The 12347-nt window shown below is 39.1% G+C and overlaps 1 protein-coding gene across 6 annotated transcripts in view; it reads right to left on the reverse strand.

Moving 5' to 3' along the window:
- The window catches only part of LOC136879228 (serine/threonine-protein kinase dyf-5), a 243609-nt gene that overhangs the window by 39892 nt on the left and 191370 nt on the right, over positions 1-12347 (reverse strand). For 5 of the 6 annotated variants that reach the window (XM_068228783.1, XM_068228780.1, XM_068228782.1 and 2 more), the window contains exons 9-10: positions 5585-5782; positions 5273-5493 (exon numbers count right to left, since the gene is read on the reverse strand). In XM_068228783.1, coding sequence (XP_068084884.1) covers positions 5273-5493; positions 5585-5782 — 419 coding nt within the window. The remainder of the gene's footprint in view (positions 1-5272; positions 5494-5584; positions 5783-12347) is intronic. The other variant, XM_067153032.2, reaches the window with a different exon arrangement.

The following is a 12347-nucleotide window of genomic DNA, read 5'->3' on the forward strand; positions in this document are numbered from 1 at the left end:
GGCTCTATCGTCCAACACCGCAACCCAGTGGCCAGATGTCCAGATGGCAACAGTCTTATTTCTACCTGACAGTGACCTGACGTGCCTATTGGAGGGGCACATTGTATGTCTTGGGCACTATCGTCCAACACCACAACCCTGCAGCCAGATGTCCAGATGGCGACAGTTGTGCTAGACTGCGCCCCATTTCGCTGCCTGATACCCGTTGGCTCAAGATATGGATGGGCCGTGCTACAACTTGCCCGTTGACCGAGTGTAGACTGAACTTATATGGAGGCTGGAGGCTGGAGGCAAACGGCCGTGTCGGCAGCCACATATTCAGTGATAACCAGTGGTCAACTGTAGCAACTTTAATCATGTAACTAGAGTGAAAACTAATGCAAGATCTACTCATTTCAAACTCGGTCATGAAGAAAGTAGTGGATTTCTTCTTACGGAAAGTGAATGCGATCTGCATCACCTATTGATTATACTTTACAGTGAACATAAAAGTTAAAGATTGTAAAAAATATTTTCGCAAGGTTATATTGCGCCATGTTCTGCTCCATGTCATATTGATGACATTGCTGGGAAAGCATACAGATCGTTACAAAGAATTAAAAGAAAAAAGTTACTTGAGTATGGTTCGTCCATTACTGGAATATGCAAACAGTGTTTGGGATCCTCACCAAGAATACCTAATAAAAGAAATAGATAGTGTGCAGAGGAAAGCAGCAAGATTTGTAACAGGGGATTTCAGGAGAAAGAGTAGTGTATCAGAAATGTTAAAGGAACTTGGGTGGGAAATTTTAAGTAAGAGAAGGGAGAAAACTAGACTTATAGGATTATATAGAGCCTATACAAGAGAAGAAGCATGGGGAGATATCCGTGAGAGGTTTCAGTTGGAAAATAATTATATCGGCAGGACTGACCACAAATATAAAATTAGAAGGAATTTTAGCAGAAGCGATTGGGGTAAATTTTTATTCATTGGGAAGGGTGTGAAGGAGTGGAACAGTTTACCAGGGGTAGTGTTTGACCCTTTTCCAAAATCTGTACAGATATTCAAGAAGAGAATAAACAGCAACAGAGAAAATAAATGAAGTGTTAGAGGGCATTCGACCAGTGCAGGTTATTGTAAATAAAAAAATGTGTGTGAATAAATTAATTCCATCCCCTGGTCTAAGGAGTTTGGACAGCCAAAATAGGGGACTGCCTGTAGGGGTGAAGTACAGTGGGGACTTTGAGGGCCCTGGGACCGCTACGGTAGCTGTGAAGGCCCTTCAGGAACTCTGAAAAGTGGTGGAAAAAGGGGCTCTGGTTAAGACGCAGCAGGTCGTTATGCTACTTAGGATCCAGAACGGGTAAAAAAAAAAAAAGTAAATAAATAAATGCAATGTAAATATTAATCTTATACCAGTTATATAGTATCATTTGAAGTAATTCCACATACTGTATATCAGTTGACTATATTTGTAAGTAGTACAGGAGATATTATAAGTAGAATTTTGTAAACAATATCAATTTATTAAGGATGAGCTGTGTGTTTAATAGAAAACATTGTTAGCGTAAATTGTATAATATTGTATTATAGGAAAATTTTCTTCTCTTGTTAATTTAATATTTAGTGCTTGACAATAATGTATTTTAGTGTACCATTTGCCACCGAGGTAGACACCTCATTTGCAAATAAAGAGATTTTGATTTGATTTTATAATATGTACTTTTCAGTCGACATAAAAGTTGATGTAGTGACATTTTAATATTTTGTGGATATTCAACGTAGAGCAACAATGACTGCCAATAAAGTGTAAGAAAGTTATTTGTCTTGAGCTATGCTCGAGCTTGGAGAAGAACATTGTAAAATATGTTCATTTGTTTTGGTAAAACATGTTTATTTGTCAGATGTTGAGAAATGCAATATAAATGGTCCGTTATTGGACATTATAAATTTTCCAGCTAACTCATTCCTGGTTGCCAGCGTTTCGCCCTCGTGTGCATCTATATCATGTTGAAAAATGGACGGTGGGAAAAGAAGAAGAACCATATGTTACGTTGTAAAATATGTTCATTGGTTTGGTCAAATATGTTTATTTGTTGGACTCTATAAAAAATTGACTGTGTGAGTAAAATGGTTAAATTGGTTTTACCCTCAAGATTGACTGTGTGTAATATTTAGAAGAGAATTTGGCAGGGGCGGTTTCTCCATAAGGATGCAGGTTTGCGCTACCCCTATTAATTTTTTATGTTTATTTTAGATAAAATTTTATAATTTGGATTACTCAACTACTGTATTTTCATTCAACAAGACAAACCTTTCAAGAGCTTGAAAGAACAAATATTGACTACAGGAGACTACAAGCCGGTACTCTTACATGTTCACTGCAGGAGCGGAAAAGTTTGCAGCAGAGAGTCAACCTGAGGTAGGATGAAACCTGGGCTGCCAGAGGGGTGCATGGGGCTGATCGAGGGGTGCTTTTAGGCTGCTAGAGGGGTGCGCGGGGAGAGGAAAGGATAGGCGTGGCTTCTTATACATTGCTTAAATGGAGGTTTATCAACCTGGCTCCTCCTACCACGGCTGACTTGATGCGTTGCTCTAGCTAGCTCCTTGGAGCGCAGTGAGGGATCCAGTCGGCCGTGCTCCTACGAAATCAACTACCTACTAGCAAAGTCGCTAGAGACCGTTGGCGCTCAATGTGAGAGTCTATTATAGAACAGGGATGTCACCTAGCGACATTGGATGGAAGTTCATCTGTTGTATACATAACTAATGGCTTTAAATTTGAAAATGAAAACCGCCATTTCTTTCAGTATAGTTGTGAGCTTTGTTATGTACGTACAAGCTAAGTAGCTTATTGATTTCACTGTGTAAACATTCGTGTCAGCATGTGTTTTTATAACTGTGTGTTTTTATCAGTTAGTGGTATTTTGCCAGATCATGAATTCGGTGCAGTCTTTTATGTCTGGGCCGTTTCCGCAATGGACTGCAGGAGAAAAATCCGAGGTGAAACGAATGGGTAGACCCACGCGACGTTTAATTTTGAAAGCAGATACAATACCAGAATTAGGCTACCTCAAAGTGTCTCATTTCAATACGGTAAAAGAGTTTTTAAATGAAAAAATGTTACTGAGTTGTAGTAATATTCCTGAAAATAGAAATGTAAAATGATTGTTTTATTTTTAATAATAAAAAATATTGTTGTTGTATCTGGATTTGAAAATGAGCCTGTAAACATATTATATCAATGGTAAAAATTGTGCACCACTGAACTTTTAAACCACCAGCCACCACTGGAATTTGTTTTTTTTTATGTGTGTTTTAAGTGAAAACTGTGAAGATTTTTAGGGTTGTTTGTTTTTGGCCATTTTATTATGTGTAGATCATTTTTTTCTATAAAGGTATTGTCTTTATAACTTTCAGGGCACGGTGTAGTCGAAACGTGGTAAATTCTAAATTCCCATGGAGGGAATTAGATATTTTTCACCAATAGAGCATGTCAAAAACATATCAGATGTAAGGGTTTTCAGGCGTTTGCTCTATTAACCAGCGTTTTGTCTTAGGTCTGATACTAGACTCGTCAGAGTGGGATGTGTCAGACCCTACCCACTGACGCTGGGTGTATGCAGGTGAGCTTATCAGAAGCCTTATATGAGGCACAGTCTGATAACTGCATACGGGAGATATATAAGGCTTCTGATAAGCTCACCTGCATACACCCAGCGTCAGTGGGTAGGGTCTGACACATCCCACTCTGACGAGTCTAGTGTCAGACCTAAGACGAAACGCTGGTTAATAGAGCAAACGCCTGAAAACCCTAACATCTGATATGTTTTTGACATGCTCTATTGGTGAAAAATATCTAATTCCCTCCATGGGAATTTAGAATTTTCCATTTGGAATTGCTAGGCGGGCAATAATTCCATTGTGGAGATATATCTCCCGTATGCAGTTATCAGACTGTGCCTCATATAAGGCTTCTGATAAGCTCACCTGCATACACCCAGCGTCAATGGGTAGGGTCTGACACATCCCACTCTGACGAGTCTAGTGTCAGACCTAAGACGAAACGCTGGTTAATAGAGCAAACGCCTGAAAACCCTTACATCTGATATGTAGTCGCACGTGCCCGTGCCGGGTTTGGTAAGATGCTTCTGGCAGTTTCCAGTTGAATCAGAATGGGAATTGCTGGAAGCATTGTAAAATATTTGGTCATCAGTTTTCTCTGGGCCCTCGTTGACCAAAATAAAACCCTTTCCTATTGGCGAATCTAAGAAATGCAGGTGCGCTAACCGGTTATTTCGCGATTTCTCCACTTCTGGCCACTTGGCCAGAGCCAAGCTTGTTCCGTCTGTCTGTCCTGTTTTGACCGGCGAAGGGAGAAGTAGTCTCCTCCATCTGATGGGTCTCCCGGCCCTCCGGGGTAAGCACTATTTATTTCATGTTTTGGGTTTCTAACTTTCAAATGTAGTTTTAATTTAATTTTCTTTAACCTCCTGAATTTACCCAGGATTTCTTCCATTCACATATTTTAATTTCACATGACTTAGTCTTCGCGGCTAGTCATACTCATTTTGGTTTTAGAGGCATTTCCCTTAATCTTTTGGCTTTATTAATTGTGTTGTAATTATATAAAATTTCATCCCCCTTTTCTTTTGTTTTAATTGTGTAAAGTATGTAAATTTTAGGTTTCCCTCGGGTTTGCCTCTAGTAGTGCTGTTTTGTCTTAGCATACTCTCGTTCAGGATAAGCTCCTTATTCGGAAGTGTTTTAGAAAAGGTTGCTTCCTGAGCAGGCTCTGGGTTAAGATTTGAATTATTTTCACCTTTTCCTTCCTTCTTTTTCTCTTAACATGTAGGTGTGGTTTGTTAACCTGTGTTCCCCTGTTTTAAATGTATTTGGTTAAAATATTTCTAATTATTTCTGTATGTAATTTTAAACTCACTGCCGTGAAGCTTGTGTGCATCTCTCTAAATTTGCTGTGTTAACCTTAACTTGCGTCATTGATGGTCCCGTTTGTAATGTTATTTTTCAGTTGTTATCTTTTCAGTAAATGTAGTATTTAATTATAGTCACCGTTAAATTTTGTTTCACCGGCAATGCAATACCTTCTCACGCCCCAGGTAGGGTCCCAACCACTTCCCATCTCCGTTCCTTTATTTGTCATGTTGGCTAACCGGGTAGTTACATTCTGGAGTCTTCCTGTACTTGTCATGCGTGAGTGTTAGATTTTATTTGATCTGGTCTGAAAATCATGGTTTCCCTTTATAACGTATATTATTATTTTGTTTAAACCTTTAATGCTGTGTAATCCCGGAATACCTCCATTAGGAATGCCATATGCCGCAACGTTAGCATTTTGGAGCGGTAGCTTTGTAGTCTGGCCAGCAATGTAACGGGACTGGGCCAAGTAATGCTGCTTTGCTGTCAAAGATGCATTCGGGTCATAGTTCGCAGAACGCTGATTCCATGGTGAGTCGTGGTGTTGGAATGGGTCGGCAGTATCTTCCTTGTTTCTGGAAATGTAGAATAAGACAAATTAACAGACTGTACTACAGTTTGATAGAAAACTGAATGTTAAATGAAGTCCAGAGTAAATCCTGTTACCTGGTTATATTTGTACTCTGTCCAGCCACGTAGCGAGCTACACTCAGGTAATGCTGTTTGGCACTCATTCTTCTTTGGGCCTGTGCAGATACCTGCGATACCTGCACAGGATACCCTGTGTTCCAATTTGGGCGATTCTCTTTTGCCACTCGTTCCTTGTTTTGTGATCTTAAGCTGTCATTGAGGTTGACCTTGCCACTGAAAAATTAAAACACTTTCTAGACATTGTCACGACTTTTACATATAAACTTACAGGAGGATAGATGGCAGTGGGACCACGCGAGGCAAATGAAGGAGGAATGTTAAGTAGGAAAGTAATGGACTTGGGCATGGAGAGATCGATCAAGGCAACAAAATTCAGTTTTTAACATAGACTTACTTTCCTCAACAACGGGTACATGGAAAGAAAAATTTAGTGTTTGGGTAGAACACGTGTATCGCCGAGAGTATTTAACTTAGATTATGTTTAATGTCTCAACAGACAGATAAGAGAGGAGATAAATTTAGTGAAAAAATGGAAATCTGAAATGTAGTTTTCATGAAATAGCGCTTCAAAGTAAGGCACAATTTGTGCTAAATATGTGACGTCACACGCATACTCTGTTATAAGATGGCGCTGTGTTGACTCGGGCACTCAGCTGTCGTTGTGAATACACTGCGGTCAGTTGTATAGAGTAACAAATACTGACTTCTTAAATTATGTCTCTTACTTCTCATAGACCCATACTACACCGAGTTATTGCCCACATTCTACGTGTACCGCGTCCTGTTGAATAAAATGTATTATCCATATAATATCTGTCTTATTTCTAATAAGTAAGTCTACAAAACCATGTGGCCGTTACAATAGTGACAGCCTATTGCCAATTTTTATTTAAAGAGTTGTGAAACGAAATAAGAGGACAGAGCTAGTCACGGTGCACAGTTAATTCACAGAGGCTTACAGAATGAACGCTGAAAGGTATAACAGTTTATAATGAAGATATGATATACAAAGGGTGTACTACATTTTTTTCTGTACAGACTGTACAGACTTTTGCCATCAGACTCTTCTGTAACCATTCTTTCAGTTGGGGAAGGTGACCGTGCAGAGGTTAATTTATGACTCCGAACACATGATAGTCGCTAGGTGCTAGTTGTGGAGACTATGCTGCATATGGCAACACTGTGAATCCCATCTGATCTTGATCAATGGCAGCACTGGTTTCCTGGCAGGTATGGGGAGATGCATGGTCATGCTGGAGAAGCACACCTTTCAACTTTTTTCCTGGATGCTGGGTCTTGATCAAGGCGTTGGCAAAGATCTCTGCATATGTCCACACGCCTTTGCTTTTGCTCTGCAGACAAGAGTTTTGGAACCCATCTAGCAGACACATTCCCCAACTGAAGGTGGTCATACACGATGCGCTGCAACGTGTTTCTGCAAAGTCTCATGGCCGCCTCCGTTTCTAAGAATGTGATGAATTTGTTCTCTTTGATGGGCATCTCTACCCAGGCAATGTCACTTTTGTCCTTTTCCATCAGTGTGCTGTGGGTCAGACACTGCAACAGTGGTTTTGTTTCAGTGTCTTCCTTCCTATGTAAAAGTTGCCTTCTCTGCAGCTAAGTAGTCCTGTCTACCCCACCCCTTCCAGATGCTACCCTCCGGGCCAGAGGGACCTGGGGCTGCTGAGGACAGGGGCATCACTCCCTGAATGAGGCTGGCCTCATTAATAATAATAATAATAATAATAATAATAATAATAATAATAATAATAATAATAATAATAATAATAATAATAATTTCTTGTGGCTATTTCTAGCAGAGTGCAGCCCTTGTAAGGCAGACCCTCCGATGAGGGTGGGCGGCATCTGCCATGTGTAGGTAACTGCCTGTTATTGTGGTGGAGGATAGTGTTATGTGTGGTGTGTGAGTTGCAGGGATGTTGGGTACAGCACAAACACCCAGCCCCCGGGCCACTGGAATTAACCAATGAAGGTTAAAATCCCCGACCCAGCCGGGAATCGAACCCGGGACCCTCTGAACCGAAGGCCAGTACGCTGAGCATTCAGCCAATGAGTCGGACAATAATAATAATAATAATAATAATAATAATAATAATAATAATAATAATAATAATAATAATAATAATAATAATAATAATGTTATTTGCTTTACGTCCCACTAACTACTTTTACTGTTTTGGGTGATGCTGAGGTGCCGGAATTTTGTCCTGCAGGAGTTCTTTTATGTGCCAGTAAATCTACTGACACAAGACTGACGTATTTGAGCACCTTCAAATACCACCAGACTGAGCTAGGATCAAACCTGGCAAGTTGGAGCCAGAACCGTCTGAGCCACTCAGCCTACCATTATTATTATTATTATTATTATTATTATTATTATTATTATTATTATTATTATTATTATTACAAGCAGTAGAGAGCTTCAGATATCTTGGATATGTATTGTCACAGGATGGAGCAATAATTAACGATGTCAGCAACAGGGTACAATTTGTAGGAAGGTTCTGAGCATGACAGAGCAAGTGTGAAATGAACAGATAGTAAGACCTATTTCTTTTTTGCTATTTGCTTTACGTCGCACCGACACAGACGGGTTTTTCGGCGACGATGGGACAGGAAAGGGCTAGGAGTGGGAAGGAAGCGGCTGTGGCCTTAATTAAGGTACAGCCCCAATATTTGCCTGGTATTTTGACATTTGGAGCAGAAATATGAGCTGCAACTGCCAGAAGAAGCAAAATACAGGAAAATGAAATGAAGTTTCTGTGAAGCATGCTATAAAAACACAGAACACGTCATACAAAGAACACAGAGATTTGGGACAGCCAGGGAATGAATAGAGAGAAACAGGCTGAAATGGGATGGCCATGTCAAATAAGAATTCCAATAGCATACCTGCCAACTTTTGAAAAGGGCTATCAGTAAAACTCACACGTGACAAAATACCTAACAATTTTCTACAAAGTATCGACAAGGTGGAAAATAAAAAATACTTAGTTGTGAATCTGTTAAAGTGCGATACAGACCATGAAGTTGATTTTATGTAATACCCCAGCTTGACAATAATAATACTTCTGGGCTATAAAATGCAATAATTCATGCTTTAAACAGGATACTTCAATGAAATCATATCTACTTATATCATAGGCGAATGATATGTAGATGAACATAACAATCAAGAAGAAATTCATGTTAGACAGCAGCAAGCATGGTGAATATTAGTTTGGAGCATACGTGACAGGACTTCTTTGATAAATTAAACAGATATGCGATAATTGAAAAAGGCTTTACACAATAAAACTTGTTTAACGTAACACAGGCAAGAAATAATATAATGCGCACTGCAAATCGCACACTAGTTCGACTTTAAAGTCATAGTTGTGACCTTTTTCGCTTCCTGCAAAAAGTCTTGAGAAAATGTCTTGTCATAACAGGAACCAGAACTCCTGGTCTTCAAAACAGAAATAGACTCCAGAGATTCACTGGACATGCATGATCTGAACTCTGTTCTATTTTTCTTCACAAGGCTGAAAACACATTCACATTCTGCATTGCTATGGGGTATGGTGAGAATAGAGAGCATTATTCTAGAAATTCGGTTATACTTAAGAAGTCCATCGGCTCTATGAATTCTTGATATTTGTGCCCAACTGGAATCACTTGCAGCATCTTGATTTGCAGCCGAAGTGTCATCTACCTGAAGAGCTGTTAACTGCCTCTGAAGCTCATTCATCACCTCATCTGTAGTTTCATTCTCTTCCTTGCATAACATGATAGGAAACTTTTCCACGAAAAAACAAATGGAAGAAAAACTGAGCATGTTCAATTTTGTCTAACCTAGTAACTTGAGCATTTTTAACACATCATCCTTGAGTGGAAACTTGTTGATGATGGAGTACAAAAGTAGTTTCTCACTGATGAAAAGAAAAGGGATTTATCTGTATCCTGGAGATCATTCACTATGTTCGAAGACTGAATGCCAATAACTAACTCATCATCACTTAAATCGCTTCTTCCACCATGTGCAATATTAATATCACACCCACATACCGTGCAAAAGGCAAATTTTTCTCCCTTTCTTGATTTAAATATGCATGGAAAATCAACAGAATATGATTCTTTAAATGCCTGGAAGTACTGTTTCTTATTGGATTTATTCATGATAATCTACAATAGGAATGTAGCGTATGAAAATGTCCGAGAACAAATGTCTTGATATGTACTGAAAATCGAAATGAACCTGAATCACTGAAACGTCACATAAAATTATAACATAAACACTCAAGGCAGTCAAACACTTCATTAAAACATGTCAAAGCACACAAAGTCTTAAACCATTAAATGAAGACGATGCCAACCTCATGAACTAAGAATATGTACATGGTAAAAAGCATACACACACGTTGAATGAATGTAATTCTTCTTCTTATTATTTACAATTTAATGGGCTTCGCTAATAGCGGTATACTCACTCACTGGAACAAATGTAATTAGTCCAACGAATACAGGAAACTGCGAAGCACAAAGTTATAACACAAAAACTCGAACACTTCATTAAAATATGTTATAAATATTAAAAGGCCAAAACTTTCAAGGAATACCAATTTCGTGAACAAAGAACAACACTCACGTGGTCACAGAAAATGGGTAAAATTAAAACAAGAAAACGGAGCAGAACAAACCCCCCCTCTCATAATTTAAATGAAGTCATCAACGAAAAAAAGAACATTCTACTTGAAAATTCATTCCATTTATTCGTCAGAACTTCCATTATATAAACAAACCCTGCCTCCATCTCTCCAACTCACCACCACTCCCCCCTTCCCACCAGCCCTGCACCAGCCCCCCCCCACTCTTTCCATCCTCGCAAACACAAGGGAGCCAACAATAGACTAGATTGTGTGAACGAGACCGTTACTTTGAGAAGGCCAGGCCGTTTGAGACGACAACCACCTTCTAAACACCGTAAGTTTAAAACTTTCTTCACACCCATTTCACACTTTTTACTTATTAGCCCAAGTTTCTCACACAACCTCATTTTTTCCCCATTACAGATTGGAACTTCATTGATGGTTTCCACTAAGTCACTTACAGTTTACCATGCATCTGTCATCTCCTCTAACACAGCCTCTCAATTTTATGTCGCAGCCCTTCCGACCTTTTATAATAAGGCAAACCAACCCGCCAACATTCATCATCATCATCCTAAACCATCTCCAGTTTCCTGGGTGTGGTATATGAGCCTCCTCCATCTCATCTTGTCCTTGTACCATTTCTCCTCCACCAACTTGTCCCAATCATGACCTCTCAGCAGTACATCATTTTTAACTAAATCTATCTGTTTCCTTTGTGGCCTTCCCATGGGTCATCTTCCTTTTACTTTTCTGTCAAATTCCTTTCTTGCAGTTCTGTTTACTGGCATCCTCTTCATGTGACCAAACCACTTCGGTCTTGATATCTGAATCTTATTGAGGAGAGAATCATCTATTCCTACTTCTTCTCTAATTTTCTCATTCCTAATCTTGTCTTTCCTGGTTTTCTGGATCATAGTGCGTAGGAATTTCATTTCAGCTGCCTGAAGTTTGGAATTATCTCTATTGGTCAGTGTTGTGGTTTCGAGACTGTATGTAAGAACTGGTGTATAATAGGACTTGTACAATGTAATTTTTGTTTTCATGGGTATTTGCTCATCCCACAGCAGGTGTCTTACCTGGTGGTAAAATTGTGTTGCCTTATTGATTCGATTGTTCACCTCATGTTTTGCTAGGTTGTCATTTGATACAACGCTACCCAAGTATTTGAAAACTGGAACGCTGTCCAGTTGGGCTTCATTTAACATGACTATTGGTTCTGCTCCTTCCCCATACACTTTCATCACCACCGTCTTGGTCTTGCTGATGTTTAAACCATATTTCTTAAACTCCTCATTCCAGCTTTGCATTCTCTCTCCCATTTCCTCTTCTGAGTCACTCCAGATCGCATCATCATCTGCAAATGTGAAGGCTTTGATATCTCCATGTTCTTTCCTTTTAATAGATTTCATTACTACATCCATTACAATAATAAATAGAAGTAGTGACAATGAGCTGCCCTGCTGCACTCCTCTCTTTGTTTCAAACCAGTCTGACAAACCACATCCTACTTGAATACAGCTTCTATTCCCACTATACAACATTTTCACTTTGTCTATGAGGCTGTCTCGCACTTGAAGTTCTTTCATGCATTGCCAAATTCTTTCCCTTGGTACACTGTCGTATGCTTTCTTTAATTGTGCAATTCGTCAATACGGAAATGAAGATTATAGATTACGATATCGTAGCCAACCAGGCAAAACGGAACGCATATAGATTTCGAAACTTAAAGATCAAATTAACGAATGCGATTAAGAGCATTGTTTTTCTGAAGGAATGTCAAAAAAATGACCTAACACCTAAATTCTTGAGAAAATATAACAATAAACACAGGCACACCAAACAAACTCATAATACAACAAAAAAAAAAAAAAAATCTGGCTGAAAGAAGAAATAAAGTTTTTATACCGTAAAAAACAACATCTTAACAACGAACTATACCGAATACATTTAAAGGCATCTAACGAGTTACCACATAGCTATTAGGATGATTTTCAGCAGATCATAACAGAAAAAAATAAGGAACTTAGCCACCAACAAACAGAATACACTAAATAAGAAATTAGAAGCACTTAAACAACCATCCAAACCAAACCCAAAAACCGAAACTCCGAACACGAACTCTCCTA

The sequence above is a fragment of the Anabrus simplex genome, chromosome 8, assembly GCF_040414725.1.
Source record: "Anabrus simplex isolate iqAnaSimp1 chromosome 8, ASM4041472v1, whole genome shotgun sequence".
NCBI lineage: Eukaryota > Metazoa > Arthropoda > Insecta > Orthoptera > Tettigoniidae > Anabrus > Anabrus simplex.